Raw genomic sequence first — 27,601 nt, 5'->3', positions numbered from 1 at the left:
ACTGCAGTTTCCCCATCAACACGTAGGTCCAGGATCTTCAACAGACAATAACTATATAGTTTTTATGAATGAAGGCCCTCTAGAAGCCATGAAGTCTTAACCTGTATGACCTGTACCAATACCGGAAGAAACAAGGTGCTTGACCTCATCAAAGTATTGTGTATTTTCCTGCTCACAGACAACATTTCCTCATAAATAATGAGCTCGCATGATGTCAAATGGATTCTATTGTGTTTATTGGTTATTACATTTATTAAACAATGTTAGCCATGTCAGATGATTAAAAAACAACTAATATTCTTGGAATATGTGCATCCTATATAATGATATAAATGGATCCAGTCTTTCATCATAGCAGTGAATTTTCAGGTTGCACAAAGATAAGTAGCTCATATTCCAAATACAACAATCACTTCCAGGTTAATAATCATCCAGCGCAATTCATAAGGTCCCTATTATATAGTGGTGTGTATAAAACTTACAGAGTTTAGCACAAAGCCAATACAAACAGGAAAGTATCATTCTAATTGTTACTGAAGTGCTAAAGGTGGGTGTCGGCAATGGGTATCCTCCTGAGTTCTACGATCTGGGAGTCAGTCAAGGTGCCTCCCTCCTGGCTGCCTTGACCAGATTCATTATCACTGACACTGAGACCAGCACCTGTAATAGAAAAAGATAAACACAAAACTCTCCACCATTAGTGCTGTGAATTAAGGGTCAAGTTACATCAAGCTGACATGTGTTTATTTCTATTACAGTGGTGAATAGTGAGCTATACATTTTGAAAAAAATAAAAAAATCATTATTTTTTTAAGTAGGCTCCGCACCGACAATGGGGCTTGAACTTGCCATCCTGAGATCAGAAGTTGCATGCTCTACCGATTGAGCTAGCCAGGTGCCCCTGGACTAAGCATTATTGTACCTAACAATTATAGGCCTGTAATGAAATTCTCTTTGGTAGTTTTTGTAAGTGAAAAGTAATTTCTAAAGACCCAATTTTAGGTTCTCGAACTTTTCTGTTTCCACATGGTTGACAGGTGTAACATATTCCCAAGAATTGCAATTTTTAACTAGGAGCATATTAAAGTAAAAAAGATCAGGCAGGTTATAGGAATTTTTCGGCAGGAAGGTAGGGTTTGCCGTTAGAAAACTGAGTCTCCAACCCCACGTGACTGAACCTAGTAGGGCCTTCGGCCGAGACTCAGTGTGGGCAGTGATCTGAGAAGAAAGACACGCATTGACAACACAAGCTGTCATATCAGCGCCTAGAAGACACTGGCTCTGAACGACTCAGATCTGATCCCCAGATAAAAATAATTGCGTAACACAGTACCAGAACAGAGTCATACACAAATCCCACAAGGCTAGCTGTTAATACAGATAGTGCCCAGAATCTTTGTTTTGAGGAAGCTCCACTATTCACTACTCTTCTTAACAGTTCAGAATCATTCAGAGAATTTAACGCTGTGCCCAAGTAATACCTCATTCTTTTCTTCTCCAACGTGCAGAGGACCACAAATTCTCATGTTCTCTTGCTCTCTCTCTCTCTCTCTCTCTCTCACACACACACACACACACACACACAAACACAGAATGGGGATGTGGTCACAGGGTGTGCTGCTGGGTTGAATCACCAGAGATTACGGCTCCCACTCCTCCCCCTATGCAGGGCACGAGCCTCTGCAAACAAGAAGGCAAATGAACAACCAGTGGCTGGGCGGCTGAGACTTTCCTTTCTGTTTGAGAAAGGCAGTGCTGCAGAGTCGGTAGCTGTGGGAGGATGGTGAATTAGCTCTTCTTAACCTATTTGGGGATGAAAGCAAGAGCCCACTACTGCGTCTTCCAGCCAAGCCCTTCCTCTTCTGGGTCCATCTTTCCCAACCTCTCCATGAAAGGCCGCTGCTGAAACCCATTTCCACACCCTTTGCTTCTAGGAAAATGCACTTGCCCATGTCATCCTCTGATCTGCTGGCTTTTCCCAGAGAGTTCTTGTGCTTCCTTCCAAATCTCTTCCTCCTGGGTCACCATGGGAGGCCCTGTCTTCAGCCCTTGCTTCCAGGCCCACAGCATCTGCCTGACCTCTGCCTGCTCTCTAGCCTCGTCTCACTACTATTACACCTCTGCGTGACATGCCCATCTTATCCCCCGCCACCTCAATCTGGGTGCCTCCGTTCTTCCTGTCAGTATCATCTCTGCTGTCATCTCTGCTACCCATAGAAACATGGTGATTCTCTTTTGAGATGTTTGACTCCCTCATTGCATTATGTCCCTCATATCTTTAGACCATCTAGCTTGTAGGACAGTGCCCACCCAGCACACTGTTCGTGTTCTGTAAACGTCTGCTGAGTGTATTAATAAACTATGCTCTGCATTCTAGTTCTTACCAATGTCTCTTCCAAGCCTTATTGCCTGTTCTGTTCCTCGGATGCATTCCACATTCCATGCCCTCTCCTTCCCAAGAACAAACAGTTCCTATTGCCTACTGCATCAAGCCTGGAGCCCTATGCATTGGCCTTCAGAAACTTCCTAATCTGGCTCTACCCTACCAAATAGACATACTTCAGCCCAGGCCTGTTGGAAGTCTTCCTCAGTGTGATCAGGTCTCTTGTCTGGTCTTGCACGTTCACATTAATTCCTGCCAGAGTGTCCTCCTGCTCGTCCATTGAGGCCCATTTTCATACCCTTCCATAGATGGTTCTTGCACCTTTCTTCAAAACAGGGAGGTGGGGGATGCAGTATTTGAAAAGAAAGGTCCTAGTTTATACCTTAAAAACAGGTGAATCACATCCCTTTTATTCTCTTAAACTGCCCCGCTTTGAATGATAAATTATATGGTATCTCCCCAGATAAGTATATATGCCATGGAGCAAAATGTGTGACAAACACCCGAGGACTCTTTCCTTCTGTTAGGAATACTAACCTAACACTGCCAATGACAATATTTTTAAAAATTTAGTTAGTTGCCAAAATTAATATATTTAGTATTTAAAAAAAATCAGGTTTTTGGTTTCTCTTGAAAAAGCGGAGGGCAACACTAGGCCTACATTTTCTAGATGGCAAAAAAAAAAAAAAAAAAAAAAAGGGCACCCAAAACATGGATCTGGCAGTACCGTCTGTATCACTCATGGTATTTGCTTGGCCCCTGAAAGTCACATTTGAGTCTGCCACTACATCTTAGGAGAACTAAGTGGAAGAAGCTCAGTGGATTGGGAAGACACTGGCCACTCTCTAAGAAGGTAAGCGGGCCCTGAGGCAGAGAGCAGCTTAATCCAGGTGAGAAGGAACAAAAGGGCTACGTAACAAAGTTGCCCAATATGGGATCAATTACGGAGAAGCAGGGAAGACAACACGATTACCATCAGGGCAGAGTGGGGCTTAATGAGTGAATGCGCATCAGCTCCCACCGACTTTGTGTCTGCCTGCTGCAGATCTCATCAGGAAGACAGAAGTGTTTGCCCGCCATCTTGACAAAGCCCACTAGAAAGAAGTTCTGCACTGGAAGCCTGTTGAGCAGACAGCGAGGGACAAGAGTGAACTGGGCTGGAAGGTTTAACATGGGGTGCAGCTTTACAAGTAATGGGTGTCTCCGGCATGTTTAGTAGCCTAGAGCCCCGTGAAATGTCACGAAGTACTAGATACAGCTTGCCCCGGAATTACCACATCTACATGACCCAGCTCCTCCTCCTTCTCAGTTTCTGCCCAGCTGAAATAAATGCATATTACTCAAATTTTCATCCCTCTTTGAAACTCAGAAAGGGCCCATATTATACATGTTAATAACACGGCAGACTGGGAACATAGTCCCAGGTTCTTTGCTCTTTGTTTTTTTGTTTGTTTGGGGTTTTGTTGTTGTTGTTGTTTTCTTTTTAATCTTTTTACAAAGATTTTGTTTATTTTTTTGAGAGAGACAGAGATAGTGACAGCACAGGCAGGGAGGAGAGGGAAAAGCGAGTTTCCGGCTGAACAGGGAGCCCAGAGTGGGACTCCATCCCAGGATCCCGGGATCATGATCTGAGCTGAAGGCAGATGCTCAATGGACTGAGCCACCCAGGCTCCTATTGTTGTTGTTTTAAAGATTTTATTTATTTATTGGAGAAAGAGTGAGAGAGAATGTGTGAGAGAGCATAAGTGGTGGCGAGGGAGAAGCAGGCTGCCTGTTGAGCCAGGAGCCTGACCCATAGCTTGATAACAGGACCCCAGGATCATGACCTGAGCCCAAGGCAGATACTTAACTGACTGAGCCACGCACTCTCCTCTTGGCTCTTTGTAACAAATAAATAGTTTTGCAGTGAGTATCATGATTTTTTTTTGAAAGGTATTTTTTTTTCTGCTTAAATTTTAAGTAAAATTTCAAGAAAAATCCAGTAACTGTGGTAATAGTTACTTTTCCATATAATAGATAGAAAGGTAAAAGCAAAGGAATTAGAAGTGATATTTTATATTCTTCTAGTACCTTTCCTTTCTTCAACATTTTAACACACTTAGTTAGGAAAAGGATGTTTATTAGTCTTATTTTACAGATGCAGGGGTTGCTTGGGGATCAGATGTGTTCACTGAGTGGCTAGGTCACCCAGCAGGGAAGTTGCAGAATGCAGATATCCTGACCTATCCTGGTCTTCTGACCCCAAATGTAAGGCGTTTTCTTCTAGATCATACTGCCTCTTGTGGCGGCTGTTCTAATTGTGTTACTTCCTTGTCCCCATAGGCTTTGAGTATTCCAACTTTGTAGAATACATTGCAAACCTTCTTGGCTCATTTTCCTGCTCTTACACCCCCACCCCCATTCCTACTTCACTTTCTAGTCATGGTGCAATGAACACTGGTGTTTCAGAATACATTATGAACATGTAAAATAGTTTTTAAGTTGGGGCACCTGAGTGCCTCAGTTGTTTAAGTGTCTGCCTTCAGCTCAGGTCATGATCCCAGGGTCCTGGGTTGGAGTCCCATACCAGGCTCCCTGCTCAGTGGGGAACCTGCTTCTCCCTCTACCATAACCCTGCACCTGCTCATGATCATTTTCTCTCTCGAATAAATAAAATCTTTAAAAATAAATAGTTCTTAAGCATAACAATAAGCTGAACCCAACAAATAATACATACAATGAGATACTGAACTTCAACTCTGCCAGAGTTGAAGCAGGGAACCCGATGTGGAGCTTGATGCCAGGACCCTGGGAACATGACTTGAGCTGAAGGCAGAGGCTTAATCAACTGAGCCAGCCAGGCGCCCCTAATTATAATAACTCTTATTTGCTAAATGAAGAAACTTAAATTTTGAGTCCCTTGCTGAAAATCACACAGATAGTAGACTCCAGAACTAGGATGCCAACACAGGGCTCTCTGATCCCAAGGCCCATTCCTATTTTCTACAGATTTTTCAAATGTGATAGTGATACGACCATCATTCTCCTTCAGTCTTTTTTTGGAAGAAAAAAAAAAAAATCTTTCTATATTCCAAAGTGGGCTCTTCCACTTTGACGCCCATTTAACTTTGCTTAGCACACTGGTCTCTAGAAATTTTTTAAGTTAAATAAGTCATTGTGGTTTTATGTGATCTATCTGAAGGAGAAATTTATTAATGAGTTCTTAGAGGAGTTTGAGTATTTAGGCCTTGATTCTGAATGTTTTCATTTCTGTTCAAGGATTTGTCCTCTATTTTCTTCTGACTGAAAAATAAATCATTTGAAGTTTCAATAAAGAAATGTTTACCATGACATTCATGTCCTTGGCCTGAGGTAAAAAACCAGAAAGCTAAGGGACTAGGGAAGATAGGGAATCAGATTAGTATTTCTGGGAGAAGCCTTCTGTGAAGAAGATCCTGTTTCTAAGCCCAATATACTCCAAGCTTGACATCCTCTAGAGTCTTGTCAGCTTTTGATCAACGTAAAAGTCTAGTCATTGACTGGGGTGCCTTGGTGGTTCAGTGGGTTAAAGCCTCTGCCTTCGGTTCAGGTCATGATCCTAGGGTCCTGGGATCAAGCCCCGCATCAGGCTCTCTGCTCTGCGGGGAGCCTGCTTCCCCCCTCTCTCTGCCTGCCTCTCTGCCTACTTGTGATCTCTGTCAAATAAATAAATAAAATCTTAAAAAAAAAAAAAAAGTCTAGTCATTGAGCTGACCATTCCACTTCATAAATCTAATACTACATAATGCTCCAGATCAGTAGCTCTGAACTTTTTTATAAAGCGCCTGAAGCAATGGGATTCCTTTAACTTGTGGTACGTGAGGGTTTTTTTAAAGGGTCCACGGTGGTGTGAGGACAGATTTAAGAAAATGTATTCCTAGATCTTTAACTTCTATGTGCCCTTTTTCTTTTTTTTGTTTATTTATTTGTTTAAGTCACCTCTATATCCAGCGTGGGGGTTGAACTCATGACTTCAGGATCAAGACTCAAGTCATTCCTTCAGTTGAGCCAGACAAGCAGCTGAATGTGCATTCTTTTGATGAGCTTTTGATAATTAGTCAAACATTTACATTTTATTTTATTATTTTTTTAAAGATTAATTTATTTTAGAGAGAGCCTGCAAAAACGCTCATGGTGGGTGGGGGTGGAGAGACAGAGGGAAAGGGGGAATAGAGGGAGAAAAAGAGAGAGAGAGAATCTCAAGCAGACTCCCCACTGAGAGTGGACCCCCATGTAGGTCTTGATCTCATGGGCTGAGGAGAAATTAAGAGTCAGATGCTCAAAAAACTGAGCCACCGAAGTGCTCCTCAAAACGTTAAATATTTTAAAAACCAATGTTGATTTATTCAATTGTAGACTAATAATAATTGTAATAACAATAAAAAAAAGAAAAAAATTTTTCTTTTTTAAAAATTTTATTTATTTGTCAGAGAGAGAGAGAGGGAGTGAGCACAGGCAGACAGAATGGCAGGCAGAGGCAGAGGCAGAGGGAGAAGCTCCTGCTGAGCAAGGAGCCTGATGTGGGACTCGATCCCAGGACGCTGGGATCATGACCTGAGCCGAAGGCAGCTGCTTAACCAACTGAGCCACCCAGACGTCCCCAAAAAAGAAAATTCTAACACTTTATATATAGTCTTATGGTCACAGGAAAACTTTAAGTTTCCATTTATATACATGGTTTGTTTGAGAGAAGTTGTTTTGAGTGAGTGAAGAGCAAATGAATTTCAAGCATAAAATATATTACATTAGGATAAAATTCTGCAATGGAGTGGAATGGGAATATAAGTTCAAGAAGAAGCGATAATGATACAAAATTTCCAATTGTAGAAGAAAAGCCTGCTCCATATGTATTTTAAAACAAAATGAATATGGGGTGCCTGGATGGCTCAGTTGGTTGGGTATCTGACTCCTGATTTTGGCTCAGGTCATGGTCTCAAAGTCATGGGATCTAGCCCATGCTGAGATCGAAGTCTGCTTGAGATTCTCTCTTTCCCTCTCCCTCTGCCCCTTCCCCTGCTCTCTCTTTCACCACCCCCAATAAATAAATAAATAAAATCTTTAAAAAATGAAATGAATAATAATGTATAGCAAATTTCTATGATATTTAGGCTCCTTTGAATTAGTTTAAAAGAATAATGTAAAATTTTCATTTTTAAACACTAAAATTTATAATATAGTAGAAGTTATACTATTTGATACTATTTCAACTTATGATGAAAACCTTTAGATGTTTATTAAATATATGTAAAGGGTTACATATATTACAACTTTTCAAAGTTGTTTAAGGTTTGTTTTTTTTTTTAAGATTTTTATTTATTTGACACAGAGAGAGAGATCACAAGTAGGCAGAGAGGCAGGCAGAAAGAGATGACGAAGCAGGCTCCCCGCTGAGCAGAGAGCCCAATACAGGGCTCGATCCCAGGACCCTAAGATCATGACCTGAGCCGAAGGCAGAGGCTCAACCCACTGAGCCACCCAGGCACCCCTTGTTTAAGGGTTTAAATGAAAAGACCTGGAAGACCCACTGTTCCCAGTACCCGACTTATAGTGGCCAATGATTAAAGCAGAACTGTGATAGATCAAGGTTTGTAAACCTGACAATCACGGAGGCCAGCTCGGTTAGCATAAACCAGCAACACAGGTCTGGTGAGCACTGGACAAATCAAAGAGCTCATGCTCTGTCTATTGTGGGTGGCCATTACTCAACTCTAGTCAAGGAGATTTTAAGATTGTGCTAGATTTTAGGTACTCTGTTGCTAGATTTTTTTTTTTTTTAAGAGATTCAGGCTTTTATGGGATATCTCTAAATTTTTTTAAGATTTTATTTTTTTTTTCTTAAGTTACCTCTACATCCAATGTGGGGCTCTAACTCATGAGCCTGAGATCAAGCATCACATGCTTTACTGTTGAGACTGTGAGGCGCCCTGGGATATCTCTCGATTTTTGAAATTTGGGCTTAAAAATTGTTAAAAGACCTGGGCCTATGTGTCGACTGTAAATTCAGCTGTACACAGAACGGCATGGGAACAGCTCCTTTGATTTGATTATATCCTATGATGAAGTGACTTGGGGGTGATACTTGATTATTATAGTACCTTTTCTAAAAATAGAGGGAACCAATGTTAGAGACTGTTATTTCGATCTTTGTAAGTATTTATTTCCTAAAGAGTTTAAGTGAGCTCCAAGGAACGCTAAACTCATCTATAAGTAAGTCATTCCATACATTCCTGAACTGAATGCATTTAATACTTGTTATATATATAGAACCCACATCTAATTTAATTATGCTGCAAGAATTCATTGTATGTTTCCAGCGTCTTAACACCAACAACTGACTACTTTGGAGTGCTGGGGATGTAATCTTCCCCAAGAATTGTTAGCAATCTGAAAATTCCTTTTTAGTTCTAATGTCAGTGAGCATTTGAGGAAGTTTCTCATGCCCTCCTTCATGAAACTTCTCTTTTTTTCTTTCTCACTATGCTGCAGTGTCCTCTGTGGGGCCCTCTTCTATTCACTTTTTTTTTAAAAATTATTTTTTTTCTAGAGAAAGCGAGCATGCAAGCATGGGGTGGGGGGGAGGGAGAGGCAGAAGAAGGGGCAGAGGGAGAGAGAGAAGAATCTCAAGCAGACCCCGTGCTGAGCCGGGAGCCCAATGCTGGGCTCGATCTCATAACCCTGAGATCATGACCTGAGCCGAAATCAAGAGCTGGACGCTTAACCAACTGAGCCACCCAGGCCACCCTATTCCCTCTTTAAAGGAGATATCTTCCAGGAGGCTCTTCAGAGGAGGAGGAAGGGCTTCTTCTGTCTCCTCTCCCTTCCTCACCTCTTTCCTTTTTTCCTTCTCTCTCTCCTTCACTCTCCTAAGATGAAACTCATCCAACCCCACAGCTTCGAATAGAGTCTCTGCACTGATGCACATCAAACCGACACCTCCAACCCTGAACCCTCAGCTAAGATCCTTCAACCCTGAATATTTAAGAACCCAGGCCTAACAACCAATACTTCTAAATCTGAACTCATCAGTTTCCCCCTGAAACACACGCACGAACAAATGCTCTTTATACAATTCCTCAGCCGCTCAGGAGCTTTTGCTGACTGTCCTCTCAGTGCTCCCTCAGCTTTCCTCTTGCGTTCATCCTCTTTTTCTTATTTCTGCTCCCCGAATCTGAGGCCTGAACCTCATTCCCTTGGACAATTGTAATAATCTCCCAGCCTTTCTGGTTTTGCTTCTAAATTTATTCCTCATACTTTTGTAAGAGTTATTTGGCCTCAAAAACCAGTGGGAACATGCCATTCCTCTCCTCAAAAACCTCCATGGCTCACTAGGTTCTATAAAAATCCCACTCCTTAGCATGGCTTCTGAATAGCATTTTAATGTTATGTAAAATACCAGCAAGTGTTCTGCTCCCACAAAATGAATCTATTACTAAATGTGTTCCGGAAACACCAGGTTAAATTAAGTGAAGTGGGTTTCTTTACTCTAGGACTTTTTAGAGCTGCTAAATGCTAATGTGAATTGTGAATCTTTGCAGTTTCCCAAATATACTCAGAGGATCCTCCCATTGAAGATGACTATAAATATCTCAAGGAGGTTGCTCACTGAAACCCAGTTGGGGAACTACAGTAAATCATTAACCATGCAGGTAAAGTACCTTGCAGGCTCTTCTCCGGCTACCTGGCTCACACTCCCCATCTGCCCTAGCCACACTGCAGTGTGCCTTCTCCCCAGGTACCTGTAAGCCATGCACCTGTAAGCCCCGGGCTTCGCTGATTCTTCTCCCTCAGACTGCAGTCCCTTTGCTCTACTCTTTACCTATCTAAAACCACATATTTTTCACAAATCAACTGAGAGAGTTCAAAAAATTCTCTTGATCTCTTCAATAATTAATAACTCTTTTCACTACTTACTTACCCTTCCTTATGTTATGTTTGTTTGAATGTCCATTCCTCCAAGCAAACTCTAAGTTCAATTTTTCATCCATCCATCCATCCATCCATCCATCCATCCATTCATTCATTTTCCAACAGTATCTACCAAAGTTTTGCCAAGTGCCAAGCACTATTCTTAATACTGGGATATTTAGTAAAAAGCATTTTGAATAATTATCTTAATAGGTTATCAGAGTATGAATGTATCTTCTTGCTTGCTTGTACATCTAGAAATGAAAAGGTCACTGAATGTTTTATAACAGTGGCAGTTTGAGATGTTTCTGAAGAAAAAAAATAAAAGGAAAAAACTGCAGAGTGCCTGGGCTGGCTCAAACAGCAGAACATGCGTCTTTTGATCTCAGTGTTATAAGTTTGAGCCCTACATTGCAGGGTTGAATTTACTTAATAAAAAAAATTAAGAAAAAAGAAAAGAAAAAAACTCTGCATATTTGATTTCAAAACAACCAACCATCCTCTAGGGTCACAGATTGAGTGGGGTTGAACATGTAGGAGGAGCCAATAAAATACGATGTATAATGGCGCTTGGAAAATGGTAGAAGTACATGTGGTCCATTATATCACCTTTGACATTTTTTGCTTCAGAGACACTCCAGGTCTCTTTGGCAGGTCAGAGGCGAAACTCTCCGAGTGAGATCCCTACCAGATCGTCTTACAATTCTGAAGTTGTCTCAGTGGTATCTTGGTGTTACATCAAGATTCTAGGACAGAGATATTTACATTCAGAATATGCTTCTTTATTAAGAAAAAATTGTAAATTATTTTTAGGTTGTGTTATATTTGGTGCCAAGAGCAAAATATCCCAAAGTATGGCTGGGATTAGGCATGGGTCATGAGAATCAGGATGTGCTAAGGCAGACTATCCTTCTTTTGCAGCTTCATGGGAAGATGATACAAACTGCAGCATAACAAGAGTGCCTACTTCTAATGTGGTTCGTGGATTCATACATACCAGTTTTTAATGCAAATATCAAGTCATCAAACTCCTGAGACTCTTCATCGGCTATTAATGACCCTTGGCCATATCCTCCGGAGGAAGGGAACGTGGCGCCATTCTGTGGACCTGGCTTCAAGTCGGGGCTGGCCTGACTGGCTTGTTGGAAGGATGCTCTCTCCCAGTCAGGTGGTACCTTTTTGAGGTAGGATGGGGAGAAAAGGATAGCGTAATATCAATACACACCTATTTACTCTGGTATCTACTTTATCTCCACATTGTCATTACAGAGACCACGTGAAGGGACTGGTGAATTGTTCAGAATTAAAACCTTTAATATTACTTTTGGTCCTTAGAGACAACTAGTCTAGTGATTCTTTTTTTTTTTTTTTTAAAGATTTTATTTATTTATTTGACAGAGAGAGACCACAAGCAGGCAGAGAGGCAGGCAGAGAGAGAGGAGGAAGCAGGCTCCCTGCCAAGCAGAGAGCCCGATGTGGGGCTTGATCCCAAGACCCTGGGATCATGACCTGAGCCAAAAGCAGAGGCCTTAACCCACTGAGCCACCCAGGTGCCCCTAGTCTGGTGATTCTAAACAATTTCTCTATAAGAATTACTTGTAGATTTCTATGCTCTCATGTGGGGGGAAAGAATATTATTACGATTTTTAAGTTTTTATGTATTTATTTGACAGAGAAAGGCACAAGCAGGAACACAAGAAGAGAAGGAACACAAGCAGAGGGAGTGGAAGAGGGAGAAGCAGGCTTCCCACCAAGCAGGGAGCCCGATGCGGGGCAAGAAAATTATTTTTTGAACCCAAACAACACGTTTTAGTTTTTTGTAGGATGTATGCAGAGAAAACTGTTAAGAATTTAAGAACCAGAGTGGAGGGAAATTGGGAGGTGGACAAAATAGGGAAAGGGGAGTAAAACTTCCAGTTATCATATAAAGATCCACATAATCATTGGATTAAATGATTAAAAAGATAATTCTTTTTTTTTTTTTTTGAGATTTTATTTATTTGACAGAGAGAGACACAGAGAGGGGGAACACAAGCAGGGAGAGTGGGAGAGGGAGAAGCAGGCATCCCGCCCAGGGAGCGTGATGCAGGGCTCGATCCCAGGACCCTGGGATCATGACCCTAGCTGAAGGCAGCCGCGCCAACGGCTGAGCCACCCAGGCGCCCCTAAAAAAGACAGTTCTAACTCGAAACGATTAAATATATTCACGTCCCTCTGGGCCACTGATAACCAGTCCCTTAATCCCTCTCCTTTCCTCATGCCTTCCCTCCTCCGCAGGGCTTCCTAGCATGTCTCTGACAGTCCCTCATCTACAGACAGCTGGATCAAGGCCAATTCCAAGCCTCTGAGGAATGCAGAGCACACTTAAGGGTATGCCATTGTGCAACCCCCTCCGCCCCCCACCAGGATCATTCAAGTAGTGGCTCAGGCCCAGGAATTAAACTGTCACAGCTGTTCCCTCCTAACATTAAGGTTTTCTGAGAGACTGCAGCGATGCCTTATATTGAGAAAAGTGACCTGAGGACTGTAGCAATCAACTGAGAGAAGAGTAAACCTTAAAATATTTCATTAAGAAGTGGAACATCTAGACCAGTACTGCCCAACACAGCTTCCTGTGGTGAAACATATTTTATATCCATGTTCTCCATTATGGCAGCTACCGATCACAAATAGCTATTGAGCACCTGAATGTGGCCAGGGTGAGTGATCAACTGAATTTCAGATGTTTTAAAATCTTACTTCGTTTGAATTTAAACAACCACACATAGCTAATGGCTGTCATATAGCTCAGATCTAGACAGATGCTAGACTGGGTAAATAATCAAGACAAAAAAAATTTTTTTTTTTTTAAGATTCACTCCTGAATTGCTAGTTTTAAAAATAGCCATTTCTATTGGTATCAACTAGGATGAGAAAATAATTCTGTTTTAAGAATTTAGAAGATAGAGAGGGGTGCCTGGGTGGCTCAGTGGGTTAAAGCCTCTGCCTTCAGCTCGGGTCATGATCCCGGGGTCCTGGGATCGAGCCCCGCATCGGGCTGTCTGCTCCGTGGAGAGCCTGCTTCCTCTTCTCTCTCTCTCTCTCTCTCTCTCTCTCTCTCTGCCTGCCTCTCTGCCTACTTGTGATCTCTGTCTGTCAAATAAATAAATAAAAATCTTTAAAAAAAAAAAAGAATTTAGAAGATATAGAAATGGTATTAGATTTCTAAATATTTAGGGGTCCTGAAATTCTTATAATTCTTAAATATTGTACTTGTGATCACTTTCTTACCTTAATTTTAACCTGACATGAATAAAATTCCTTTCCACATTAACATGGAGGACAAAAAAATATCACTGAGTAGGTAGATTATCTCTCTACCTACCTATTTACTTACTTACCTATCTATGAACCATTACCTTCTTAGGCAGATGCTATTTGATTTCCTGCCATTTTTCAGGAGGCAAACACAAATACTGTTGCCCTTGGTTCTTTATTATTTTTTTTTATTTCTTATTGTTTTGGAGGGTGGAGGCAAAGGGAGAGATAGAAACTTAAGCAGGCTCCATGCTCAGCGGGGAGCCCTATGCAGGGCTGGATGTTACAACCCCGAGATCACCACCTGAGTGGAAATCAAGAGTCGGAAGCTTAACGGACTGAGCTACCCTGGCATCCCTCCCAGTGGCTCTTTAATAGAGAGGGCACTACGAACTACATAAGGAATGGTATGCAGGCACACCTCGGGCACTACAGAACTTGTCAGGGACCTGCATACCATCTATGCCTGGACAAATGTCTTTAGGTAGTTTTAAAAATCTGAGCGGTGGTCCCAGTGCTATAGGTAGCATTACCGAGAGGTTGGTGACACTGTGATTTAGACACAGGAAAGCAAAACAAGGGGGACAGATGCAGAGGACAATGGGAGGTGGATCTCACAGAGGACATCCTAGATAGATTTTCTAGTAGTGCTGCTGAAGCCCTCTTCTGAGCTTCTGTCCTAAAATATTTTCGGGTATTTAAATCAAAAAGAGTTATAACCTGAGCTTTTGTTGGGATCGAGGTAATGAGTTGGGATAGGTGAAGAAAGAGAGCTGAGGAAGAACACAGTATTAAAAAACAAAAAAAAAACCATTTCCGAAGCCGATTCAGTCACTGCCCTGTTAAATTTGGGAGATTCTGAAGAATGCGGTGACAAATTTTGCACTGACTTCCTAGTACCAACCGCTGGTTAGAACAGCTCACAGGACAGGGAAGAAAAAGAATTAGCTAACAGGCACGATACCACAGTAAGCCAATCAAATACCACAGATCAGAGGCTGTAAAAGTCATATAGTACCTTTTAACTTTCACTCTTCAGTGTGGCGGGGAAGGGAGGGTGGGGAGGAAGAGCTCTGGGGAGGAGGGAGGGGAGAGCGTCAGCAAGTGCAAGAGCAAGGGCAAGGGCAAGGGCGGGGCAGGTACCTCCTCCATAGCACTGATAAGATTCTGGGTGGACTTGCTGATTTCCCCTCCAGCAGGAGGCATGCCACTCCCTGGTGTGAAGAAGGCTGTGCTGGGTCCTGGCTGTCCATTCATTTCCACTGTGTAGCTGGCCTTCATGGGACAACACGTCTGGTTGTGCAGAATGAAATAAACCACAAAAACATAAAGTCCCTGCAAGAGAAAATAACACTAGCTTGTTAAAGGAAGTCCGGCTACCGCAGCTGAAAAATAAACGTGGTTCTAAGCAAAGACTATTTTCTATAAGCTGTCTCCAAATTCCACCCGAAGCAGGGAATTACAGAACAAGTTACAAGTCCAGCTTGAGACCCCTGTGAATTTCTGAACGTCACAAAAAAGTTATTCAAAGTTATTTAGGAAAACGGCCCTCTGACTAAAATGTCATTTTTTTTCTTTTCTTTTCTTTTAAAGGATCTTATTTATTTATTTGACTCAGAGAGAGAGCGATCACAAAATAGGCAGAGAGGCAGGCAGAGAGAGAAGGGGAAAGTAGGCTCCCTGCTGAGCAGAGAGCCTGATGCGGGGCGGGGCTCGATCCCAGGAACCTGAGATCATGACTTGAGCCGGAAACAGAGGCTTAAACCCACTGAGCCACCCAGGCGCCCCCAAAATCATTTTTTTCTGATTAAAATCCAAATGACTTTGAAATCTAGCCCTACTAATACATGAAAACAGAACTTCAGAAGTATATCTGATTAGCTGTGTACCTTTTTAGAAAGCAAACTTCTTGCCTTCCAAAAAACTACTCTTTTCCCATTGATCTCACTTATTTTTATTTTTTTTATAGCAAAATGGTTGAAGTGAGGTACTAATGCTCCAACCACCTTGTAGATTTCCAGAAGGGCAGCACTAGTTGAGCCTTCTGATTTTGTTTATCTGGCTCACTAACTATTTTATTTGAAAATACAATCACTGGGGAGAGACTCAGGGGTAATTCTGTGGATTGCTTAATATTTAGCCTGCCTTGCCTCTCAGTCAATGTTACAGGAAGACAACAAAGCTGTCTTGTGCATTCTTAAAGATCTGCTGGCCCTTTAAATTCTTTCACAATCCCGTCAAACTCTGACAATTGCTCTGCTTCCGTCAGAGAGCAACTCAAATTTTGTATTTGTGTTGCAGACATTCCCTACACTGGCTGTCCTTCATGATTTCTACAAGGGTTCTACTGTCTACTTCTAATGGTGCTTCTATAAGGCTTGGTAATTTTGACCTTTATACTCACCCAATAAATTACATTAAATTGTGGCTTTTGTATCTGTTAATCCTGGTGTTTAAGTTTTGGAAGCAAGTAAAAATCTCCTTAGTTATTAAAATTCTTTTTCTAAAAAAGATTTTATTTATTTATTTGACAGGGAGAGACACAGCGAGAGAGGGAACACAAGCAGGGGGAGTGGGAGAGGGAGAAATAGGCTTCCTGCTGAGCAGGCAGCCCAATGTTGGGCTCAATCCCAGGACCCTGGGATCATGACCTGAGTTGGAAGGCAGATGCTTAACAACTGAGCCACCCAGGCGCCCCTAGTTATTAAATTCTTAAATTAATCTACAAAAATGAAAGCAAGCATTCAGTTTATTAAAGAGGAAAAGGAGTTAATGTTAACATTTTTCATAAGACACAAATAAGTATCTTCATTTGGTGACGTTTGTATTCTCCCACGGTTCATCATATTTCTCAGAGTACGGAAGCAATAAAGCAAATAATATGCTTGTGGACTCAAAACTTTTATCTGCTGGTATAAATAGCAAAAACCTACTAGAAAATATTCAAGGCGTAAGAATTACAACAAAGTTTTAATGTAAAATTAAAGAACAGTCTGCAAGATAGGCATGCTAATATGTGAGCGCTGTTGCCATTTCTAGATTACTGCCATAAATTAGGTCGTTCTTCCCTTTTTGTTAGAATGACCCCTTCTTCCAGAGTTGGCATCCAATCTATACAACTAACAAATATGTTTTAAAATCAGTGGTTTATCTGCTAAAAATATATATATATATATATATATATTAAAGATTTTATTTATTTATTTGACAGGCAGAGATCACAAACAGGCAGAGGGGCAGGCTGAGAGAGAGAGAGAGAGAGAGGGAAGCAGGCTCCTTGCTGAGCAGAGAACCCAATGTGGGACTCGATCCCAGGACCCGGAGATCACAACCTGAGCCGAAGGCAGCGGCTTAACCCACTGAGCCACCCAGGCGCCCAATCTGCTAAAAATATTTTTAAATATAATTATTTTAACCATGATATAAAATAAGTAATAGAAACATTTGTTTCCTTTCGAATTAGGATTTTTTTTTTTACACTCAACATTAATATTTTAGATTATGTAGGGTAAGTGAATTAGTTTCACATGCAAAGGATGATGTGAACATTAGCAGAAACAAATCTTCCTGAAAACACACATACACATCCAAAATTTTTCTTGTACGAGTAATTTTTCACATGGGTATGACCTAATTACTTTGGCCACAGCAATAGACAAAACAGGAAAAAAATTAAACTGTCAGCCTTAAAACTGTGAGAATGTCACTGATTTATTTCAGGATTTCTCTAAGTGTTACAAAGTGATACGGTAAAAGCTAGATCAGAAAACAAAAACCATGCTTTAAAATCCATCTCTAAGGACCCATTTGTTAAAACAGCACATTCTCTCTTGTTTGTTTTTATATCTAGCCTTTTGTGCTGCAGGAAAGGAACTGCCTGATGAAAATAACTTGCATGTGAAAACTACATGTGGTTTTTGTTTTTTTTTTCTTAAAAGAATATTTACATATACAGTAAATAACTTGGAATCTTTCAGAGGTACCCCAGGAAACATAAACATTGTTAAAATGGGAAAGAAAAGAATGTTTAAATGCAGATTATGTGACATTTGCCCGTGTCCAGCCCAGGCTGGGCAAATATAGAAAAGACCTTCATTATCCAAAGTACTCAGCTGTGCAGATTTCTGACCTCAGAATAAAAACAAGTTCCTTTTCCAAACACTGCATGTTAAATCTCAGGCTTTCCCCTGTATGCTGGTCTGTAAAACAATTTAAGAGAGAATCTGGAGTCTCAAGTGTTCAATCCAATAAGCTGACCACCCACTCTGAGCATGGCCAACACTGAGATGCAAAGAGAAAACATCTGATTCCTACTCTCAAGCTGTTCATGAAGACAACAATCTCTTATAAAACAATGGGTTAACTTTTAGAAGCAGGACCTATATAATCTACCTGTTGTTCCTATTCCTTCTTAGGGAAGGCTGCCTGAAGGAAATTTTTTCTGTGCACTGCTGTTTTGATTATTTTGTTGGATCTCCTACTACAAAGATAAAAAATGCTTTCAAAGTCCTTGGATAGATTATATCTGGAGTGAACCATACCCACTATGGCCAATTTTTAATTTTCTTTTTATTCAGGAATTTTAACTTGTTAGCAAACATTCAGTAAGACATAAATGAGATCACAATGTCTAAAGCAGTTAATAAATGCTCTTAACATCATCAAAAGCAAAGTAAGTATAGGAGATTTTAGCTGTTTATCTCAATAATTTTTTAAAAGATTTATTTATTTATTAGAGAGAGAGAGCACGAGTGCATGTGTGCGTGAGTGGGAAGAGGAGCAGAGGGAAAGAACCTCAAGCAAAGGGGCGCCTGGGTGGCTCAGTGGATTAAAGCCTCAGCCTTTGGCTCGGGTTGTGATTCCAGGGTCCTGGGATCGAGGCCTGCGTTGGGCTCTCTGCTCCATGGGGAGCTTGCTTCCTCTACTCTCTCTCTCTCTCTGCCTACTTATGATCTCTGTCTATCAAATAAATAAATAAAATCTTTAAAAAAAAAGAATCTCAAGCAAATTCCTTACTGAGCTATAGTGCAGCTATAGTGCAAATTCCTTACTGAGCTATAGTGCAGATCTCAGGACCCTGAGATTCTGACCTGAGCCAAAATCACTTGTCAGTTGCTTGACGGACTAAACTACCCAGGCAGCCCTCAATAGTTTCTATCAGTTTCATGTGAAGTGGGAAAGAATCAGCACTGTCATTTGACAGATTTGACAGAGAAGAGGTGACAGAGGAGAGCTGGGTGAAATGCAAAGCTGATTAAGCTGTCTGCCCCTGGAGGAAGTGAAGTCTTGGGGTTTCACACTGATTTGGAGAACTCATCTTTGATCTGAGAGTGTCTGTCTCTCTCTGAGGACCGTGATACAGCCTTCAAACAGGACCAGTTAATCTTCTTAGGACTTGTAAAAGGCTCTCAGAAGAGGGCAGAATCCAGGTATTCCAACTATAACTGCATGCAATCCTCTTTGTCTCTACCTCTCCATCCTGTGATTCTTTCGGGTTACAAAAACATGGTTCAAATATCAAATGCATTCAATGGACCCATTTAACAGCTACTTGGGCCCATTCCTTTAATTTTACATTTGTCTCTAATTAACGTGAAACGCTAGCTCACTACATATTTTTTCCATGTTCTGAATGTTATCCTGCACTCATAGCAAATGGGGGCTTGTGTGACGGACTTCACACTGCGTCCTCCATCAGGGAGCATTAGCGCACACACCCCCAAAATGGCGCTCAGCAGTCCTGAGACTCCCTAGATTAGGAAAATTTCAGAAGTATAAATTGAATTGGGTGGTAGGATTGAGGGACAGAGAAGGGTGGAGGTGGTCATAATAGCAGAAGAGTTTTGGCCAATCATACAGGATAAAAATATGGAGGTGATAATGCCTAGCCTGCCATTAAAACACAAAAAATTAAATCAGTCTAGATACTAAAATGTAAAGTGTATGCTGGGGCCAGCACTTACACATTTGAGGAATAAAAGGCTAGAGTCCTATAGGCAATGAGAAATTGGTATTAACAGACACTGCACACACATCTCACTTCATGCCACAAAAGTTGAGCCAGTGTCCTGTCGGTAGCTGGAACTAACTATGGATGAGGCATATCATGAGTCAGAGAATTTGAAAATAAGAGATCTTGATAATATAAAGTTCCAGTGAATTTAATATGAAAACCACAGAGATTAAAGGAATTAAAGAAGATGACAGGTTAAAAAAATACTCAAGAATTATTTATCACTATCCTTAAAATAAGGAATCTGATGAATGTAATTGAAGATGTATAAAAAATCCATAATGTTAATACAAGAAACGTTTCCTGAAAAAGAAAAAGACACAACTGAATCTGCAGTTTGAAAGTATAATACCATGTTACTGGGGAAATTTTGATATAGATTCCTTAATACCAAATTGTAGCCTTACTAAGTTTTAAACTTTAAAATATTCAAGTAGAAAAGAAAAGCCAATCTCTTAATAAGTGGTAAATTTTCATCTGGCTTCAGACTTTTTTACCTTGACTATTAGTGTTAAAAGACAATGGAGTAATATTTATTAAGTTCTGAGGAAAATAGCCAAGAATATCATACCCAGCCATTATAGCATTTCATATTATCAAACATTAAAAAAAATGCAGGCAATGCAACATCCATGTATCTTCTTTGATAGGGGAAACCCAAAATACATAACAATAAAATATGACCAATATAGAGAGAAATTGCCCATATGAGGAAAAAACAGAATTCAATACAAAGATGGCAAAAGAATCATGTAAAAAGACCGTATCTATGCATTTATGATACTGACACGCTGCCTACTGTGCTAAGGAGGCACCTATGTATCTATGCATTTAGATACAAAACCATTTTGAAAAAAATTATGAGAATTACAGAGGGTCAAATGAAATGGTTAAGTCTAGACAACTCAAAAAGCACAATACCAACTAAAAAAATTCCTAAGTTAGGCAGAGAGGAGATGGGAGATCGGAGTATTGATGATTCTACCATCTTTTATAGCATACAATTAATATTATAAAATTAAAATATGTTATAAAAACAGTGATTCTAATCTTTTAATGTATTTATCATATATTTATAGTATCTTTTCTTCTCTCTCTTTTTTTTTTAAGTACACTCTATGCCCAATGCAGGGCTTGAACTCACAAACGCTAAATTAAGAGTCATATGCTCTTCCAACTGAGCCAGCCAGGTGCCCTCAGAATATCTTATGCGGTGTAGAATAATTTTTTGAAATTCAAAAATTATTTCTCTTCGATTTTAGTTTTTCTTGTGACAAATTCAAGTAAATTGAAATTAGGTTTTGTACATTGTAACAACTCTAATATGGTCACATATTTAATATTTATTTGGCACTAGACATCCAATATTTAGTTTGCCTAGAAAGGTATCTAGAATACTGTTTGCTTAATATTATTTTTAGTATTTTTTTAAAGATAGATTTATTTATTTATTTGAGAGAGAGAGAGAGAACATGAGAGAGGTCAGCAGGAGGAGCAGACTCCCCACCGAGTAGGAAGCCTGAAGCGGGACTCAATCCTGGGACTCTAGGATCATGATCTAAAAAAATGTAATGATACAGATATGTATATAATAGGAGTGATTTTAAAAATGATCGTTTTTATTTAATGCTTTATTTGCTCTTTCTGCTCTTTCTGGTCCTCTTGATTCCTTTCTACAGAGTGGATTTTTCTCATGTCACTCCCCTTTCCCTTCAGCCTGCAGAACTTCTTTTTAGCATTTCTTATAGTTCAGATTTGTTAGAAATAAATTCTTTCAACTTTCATCTGCTTGAAAATGTCTTTATTCCATCTTCATTTTAGAAAGATATTTTCACCAGAGATAGAATTCTAGGTTAACAAATTTTCTGTTTGTTTTTTTGGGGACTTTAAAGATATTACATTGTCTTTTTTTTTTTTTTTTAAGATTTTATTTTTAAGTAATCTCTACACACACATGTGTTGAAACTCACAACACCTAGATAAACAGTCACATGCTCTTCTGAGCCAGCCAGGTGCCCCAAGATATCACTATATTGTTTTCTGGTTTCTAGAATTTCTGATGAGAATATTATTAATTTTTTTACCATTATTTTTGTGTATGCAATGTTCCCTTCACTCCCCCATGGTGACCCCATGATTTTCTATTCAGATTTTCAAGAGTCTCACTATGATATACATAGGTATAATTTTCTTTGACGAGCGTTCTCTAAGCTTTTTGGATCTGTGATTTTTGCTGTTGAATTTGGAAAATTCCTGGCCTTCACTGTTTCCATTATGGTCCCCTAACATTAATGAGAATTATTTATAGGTGAAGTATGAAATGATTTTAAAAGTTTTTAACCTTGAGGTGCGTGGCTGGCTCAGTCAGTAGAACATGTGACTCTTGCACTTGGGGTCATGAGTTTGAGACCCACACTGGGTGTAGAGATTACTTAAAAAAAATTTTTTTTAATCTTTATACTTTTATTCTTTGTTTCAATTCTTTATAATAAATATTTATCTTTTTTTCCAAGTAGTGATTTTCAATGAATTATAAGCAAATTTGTCTATATATTAAATAACTATGGATTATGGGAACATGGGAACATGGACATATGGACCACTTATTTTCGTTTCTTTTCCATATTTTTAAAACTTTGAAACAAAAATATATTAAAATAATAGGGATAATATTTTTGGAGCCATAGGGAAAATGCACAATTTCAAAATTTCCAGATACATGTTAATTCTGTTATAAAAAGCAGCTAATAGGCAATGGAATAATACAAACAGCCCAAAAAAAACCCACCTATCTTTCATATAGTCTAAGAAAGTGCACAAAACCAGGGCACCTGGGTGGCTCAGTGTGTTAAAGCCTCTGCCTTCGTTAGGCTCAGGTCATGATCTCAGGGTCCAGGGATCAGCCCTCATCCAGCTCTCTGCTCAGCAGGGAGCCTGCTTCCCCCTCCCCCTCTGTCTGCCTCTCTGCCTACTTGTGATGTCTGTCTATCAAATAAATAAGATCTTTAAAAAAAAAAAAAAAAAAAGAAAGTGCACAAAACACTGGAGGATAAGGGAAATAGAGAAATGAAGTCTTCATTAAAAATTCCATTTCTTTTTCAGCTCAAAAAAATCACAAATTTGGAATTAAAAAAGGCTATCTTTTTTATGCTGTACCATTATGCTGTACCGTCCTAGAAAGCAAGAAACCATGTCCAGTTCACTGTTTTACTTTTAAATTTGTAACGTGGACCCCGGCACACAAGAGGAGCTGAAGAAATGTTTGTGAAATATGAGATTAAGGTTTTTACATTTCAACAGTGGGAGAGAGTTGAATGGGGGTTAGGGACAGATGTGGGTCTGAGGCATGTGTTGCTTTTAGCCCTCTATTTCTGTCACCATAGTTAGGTAGTCTAGTAGTTGCTCAATAAAATTTTGTTTTGGTTTGGTCTTTCCATTTCACATGTTCCACTGCCAAGACTCTCTCATGGGAGAACCAAGCATCCACTTCTGGCTGGTCTCCGTTTTTCTTGGTTGGTGCCCCTCTGGTGGTAGGCTTGTTTGGTGTTGACCCCTCAGGTGACTTCCCGGCTGTCATCTGGCTTCTCTGCTGGAGGTGGGTTTATGTACTGCTGCTTCCACTTCTTGTGGCTCCTTCTCAAAAGAGTTTCACAGGTTTCTGCTTTTACTCTTCCCTTGGCAGACAACCCTGAGAAGTCTCCATGATCTCTTGTTTCTGGCTTCGCATGCTCTTGGGCTGCTGACCTACTGCTGTTTTGTATCACCAATGACTTAGCAGCAAAGAGGATGGATCTCATGCCAATGACAAAACTGAAAAGGTAAATCCAGTGTTTGTGCATTTGCACATTCTCTTCAGGTGTGAGGTAAGTAGGAATTTTATCATTCTTTGCTTCTTAACTCTTCTTAGCTTTCAGTTTTAGTTGCTTTTGTTGATGTTCTTATTTATTTATTTACTTTAAAAGATTTTATTTATTTATTTGATAGACAGAGATTACAAGGAGTCAGAGAGGCAGGCAGGGAGAGAGGAGGAAGCAGGCTCCCCTCTGAGCAGAGAGCCTGATGTGGGGCTCGATCCCAGGACCCTGAGTCTATGACCTGAGCCGAAGTCAGAGGCTTTAACCCACTGAGCCACCCAGGCACCCCTGATGTTCTTATTTATAATAAGAATCCACAAACTAATGTTTATATTAAATATACCAGAGAGAGGAAACAAGAGAGTTTATCTTGATGGCTGTTGGTTAGTCAGCACAATTGAAATAGTTAGAAATCTATTTATTGCCCGAATTTTCTTTTCTTTTCTCTTTTTTTTTTTTTTTTTTTACAAATTATTTGGCTAGGATAGGCAACTACATAGTGTTCACCATGGTTATGTCAAGTTCTTCTAAAATTTCTTACTATTTTAAGGGTCACTATTCAGAATTACTAGAGTCAATAGAGTTTCGTTGGCTTAGGGTGCTGACTTCACACACATCTAGGACTAAAATAATGGGCTAGGAGGCCTTTACTTTTAAGATTTGGGCTTAGAAAGATGTTTGTTCTAAATTTTGTAATCACTAGAAATAACAATTTTGTTTTTTCTCATCCATATCTGAATATAGAGAAGATTTTTTTTTTTCATACAAAATTTCTATTGCAATTTAAGGGCATGTTTTCCGGCATGTCACTTATGGACACAAGAAACATTTGGTCAGTCTTCTTTGTGATAAATATTCTTGAAACAAACAACAATTATTAGGTCATGAGTCAGCAGTCTCATCTCCAGATATGACCCCTGTTTCTTTAGTCTTCTCTCTTGAATATTCTGTAGAAGTCTACAGAGAAAGGTTCATCTCTGAGACTCTCATTTTTCATCATGCTTCCAAGCATGGAACACTAATCAGTCATGATATTAATTATCAGTAGCCAAGACAGAAGGAACTGAAAATTACATTGTGTATATGTATTTTTTTAATGTTATAAGAACATAAATCCCTGACCTCACCAACCCCTGCTTTGAGACCCCCTAGATTAGAAAAATTTCTGAAGTATAAATTGAATTAGGTGGTAGAATTGAGGGACAGAAAAGGGTGGAGGTGGTCATAACAGCAGTGAGATGGAACTAAGTAGGAGAGGTTTGGAATCCGAGAATATTTTTTTCTGGTTTTAATAAGAAATGGTGAAGAGAATCAAGTTGGAATAAGCTTCGAATGTGAAACATATTTTTTAAATTAAAATAATAAAAATACCAAACTGTACCATGATTATTTACTTAAATCTTGTTATATCTTAAGTACTTCTTAAAAACATAATTTGAAACCATGTTTGGTTTATTCTGAGAAGCCTCTGCCACAGGCACTGGAAGTACCCAAAATTTGCACACTGAACTAGTATTAATAATAGTAGTAACGACAACAGTTACAAAATGGTTAAATTGTCTTCATGTTCTCTGGTTAGTTTTTCCATCCAGAAAAGATTATTCGAAAGTTTGCTTTTAGTTTTGTCTAACAGTAAAAAGTTTACAAGGTGTCCAGCAAACTATGGCCATGAGACAAACTGGCCCACTGCTGATGTGGATATGTGTATCAAATCACCATGCTACACGTTTGCAATATCTTACATTTTATCTGTCAATTATATCTCAAAAAAGCTGGAAAAAACCCCATAAGACAAAAAGAACCAAACTACTGATCTACATAACATCGCTGAATCCCAAAACCAATATGTTGGATAAGAAACACCAGACACAAAAGAGCACTTACTGTATGAACCTATTGACACAAAATTCTAGAACACACAAATTCATATACAGAGACAATAAAACAGACCAGTGGTTGCCCAGTTCTGGGAGCAGAGGGAGAGATGTTCTACAGGGGAGTCTGAGAATCTTTTGGGGTGATGGAAATTATTGTGGTTTCATAGGTGTATAAACATTTTTTTTCAAAGATTTTATTTATTTACTGGAGAGACACACAGAGAGAGCATGAGCAAAGAGAGGGAGAAGCAATCTCCTTGCTGAGCAGGGAGCCCAATGCGGGGCTCGATCCCAGGACCCTGAGATCACAACTTGAGCTGAAGGCAGACACTTAACTGATTGAGCCACCCAGGTAACACAACCACCTTGTTTTTTAAAAGGATGAGGACAAACCAGAGTTTTGAATTTGTTGTTTTAATACATTGGGCACTAATCTTCTAAACCAAGGGTCAGCAAACTTTTTCTGAAAAGAGTCACATCGTAAATATTTTAGACTTAGAAGAACACAATGGTCTTTGTTGAACTATCCTGAAATTTCAATTTCATACAATTTTCACATGTCACAAAATATTATTCTCCTATTTTCCCCCAATATTTGTAAATGCAAAAACCATTCTCACCTCTGCTAGTACATTTAACCATAGTTCCTGTCAACATCCTTTAAGATGCCTTTTTGAAAACCATACCTTAAAAATCTAGCATTCTGTGATCTGTTAATCACTCTACAGATGAAGCTCAGTTGTTTGGACAGTGGTAAGTGACCAAAGAATAGTGTTGAGCTGATCAAAAGGAGAAAACTGGATGACCACGTCTCAATAAAAATAGGAGAAGGAATCACTTTCCTGTGGAAACGAAATTAAAGATGATACATAAAGAAGTGAAAACATGTAAGGTTATTTTAAGTACTAGTCTGGAGACCAGGAGAGAAGGCAAGGTTAGAGGCTAAGTGTGGAAATGGCTGTGCAGTGGTAAAAACAGAAGCCACATGCTTACATAATTATTTTAAGGAAGAAACGATGAAGAGAAAAAGTCTGAGTGCTAGGATTAAAAACAGCTGGAGGATATGAATAGGAAGAGGAACCAGTGGAATAAACAAGGAACTACTGACCGGTCAGGCAGGCAGAGAGGGGGGGACCACCACCACTAACTATACCAAGGGAACCCAAAGAAGATTCCTTTCCAGAAGAATGAGGTAATCCACATGGTCAAAAACACAATGACAAAATCTGAGAGTAGTGAGAATAGACTGAAATATATAATACACAGTGCTGTTCAGAAAAAGGTACCCTGGGTGAGGGAATCACTTGATTCATGATGCAAACTGAATCAGGTGTTCCATGTGAAGATACTGAATGCATGTTAAATACCTGACATTTTCTACAGTGATGGATTAATGGGTGTGTGACTTCCTGTCAACAGCTTCCTCCACAGCAAGATCCCTTCTGGTGATGCCCCATTTTTGTGTTCCTGACTTATTCCTGTCCCACAAGTCACTGAGAGCAGACAGTCAGTAACTGTCTGCTGGGCTTCTAAATCTTTTATATTATCTTTTTATTTTCATTTTTATTTTTGCTTTTTTATGTAACTGCATCTTTTATATTATCTTTTTATTTTTATTTTTGCTACAAAAATCTTTTTTCCATTTGGTCCACAGCTTGGGCTAGGGTTCTGGGCATTTAAAAAGCTGCCTAGTAGCAATGTCCACAATAGCCAAACTATGGAAAGAACCTAGATATCCATCAACAGTTGAATGGATAAAGAAGATGTGGTATATATACACAATGGAATACTATGCAGCCATCAAAAGAAATGAAATCTTGCTATTTGCGACGACGTGGATGGAACTAGAGGGTATTATGCTTAGCAAAATAAGTCAATAGGAGAAAGACAACTATCATATGATCTTCCTGATATGAGGAAGTGAAGATGCAACGTGGGGGAGTTGGGGAATAGGAAAAGCATAAATGAAACAAGATGGGATCGGGAGGGAGACAAACCATAAGAGACTCTTACTGTCATAAAACAAACTGAGGGTGACCGGGGAGGAGGGGGTTAGGGAGAGGGTGGTGGGGTTATGGACATTGGGGAGGGTATGTGCTATGGTGAGTGCTGTGAAGTGTGTAAACCTGGCGATTCACAGACTTGCACCCTTGGGGCTAATAATACATTATATGTTTATAAAAAAATTTAAAAATTTAAAAATAAATAAATAAATAAGGGTGCCTAGTGGCTGCTGGGAGAGGCTCAGTTGAAG

The 27,601-nt window shown here is 39.7% G+C and overlaps 1 protein-coding gene across 1 annotated transcript in view; it reads right to left on the bottom strand.

Moving 5' to 3' along the window:
- Positions 1 to 212: 212 nt before the first annotated feature.
- Positions 213 to 27,601, bottom strand: part of ADGRV1 (adhesion G protein-coupled receptor V1) — a 527,902-nt gene continuing 500,513 nt past the window's right edge. Inside the window, exons 89-91 of the mRNA XM_059416383.1 lie at positions 14,747 to 14,938; positions 11,304 to 11,481; positions 213 to 660 (exon numbers count right to left, since the gene is read on the bottom strand). Coding sequence (XP_059272366.1) covers positions 542 to 660; positions 11,304 to 11,481; positions 14,747 to 14,938 — 489 coding nt within the window. The 3' untranslated portion in view covers positions 213 to 541. The remainder of the gene's footprint in view (positions 661 to 11,303; positions 11,482 to 14,746; positions 14,939 to 27,601) is intronic.

This window comes from Mustela nigripes, chromosome 12 (assembly GCF_022355385.1).
Source record: "Mustela nigripes isolate SB6536 chromosome 12, MUSNIG.SB6536, whole genome shotgun sequence".
NCBI classification, from domain to species: Eukaryota; Metazoa; Chordata; class Mammalia; order Carnivora; family Mustelidae; genus Mustela; species Mustela nigripes.
This window is presented reverse-complemented; position numbering and strand designations above follow the sequence as displayed.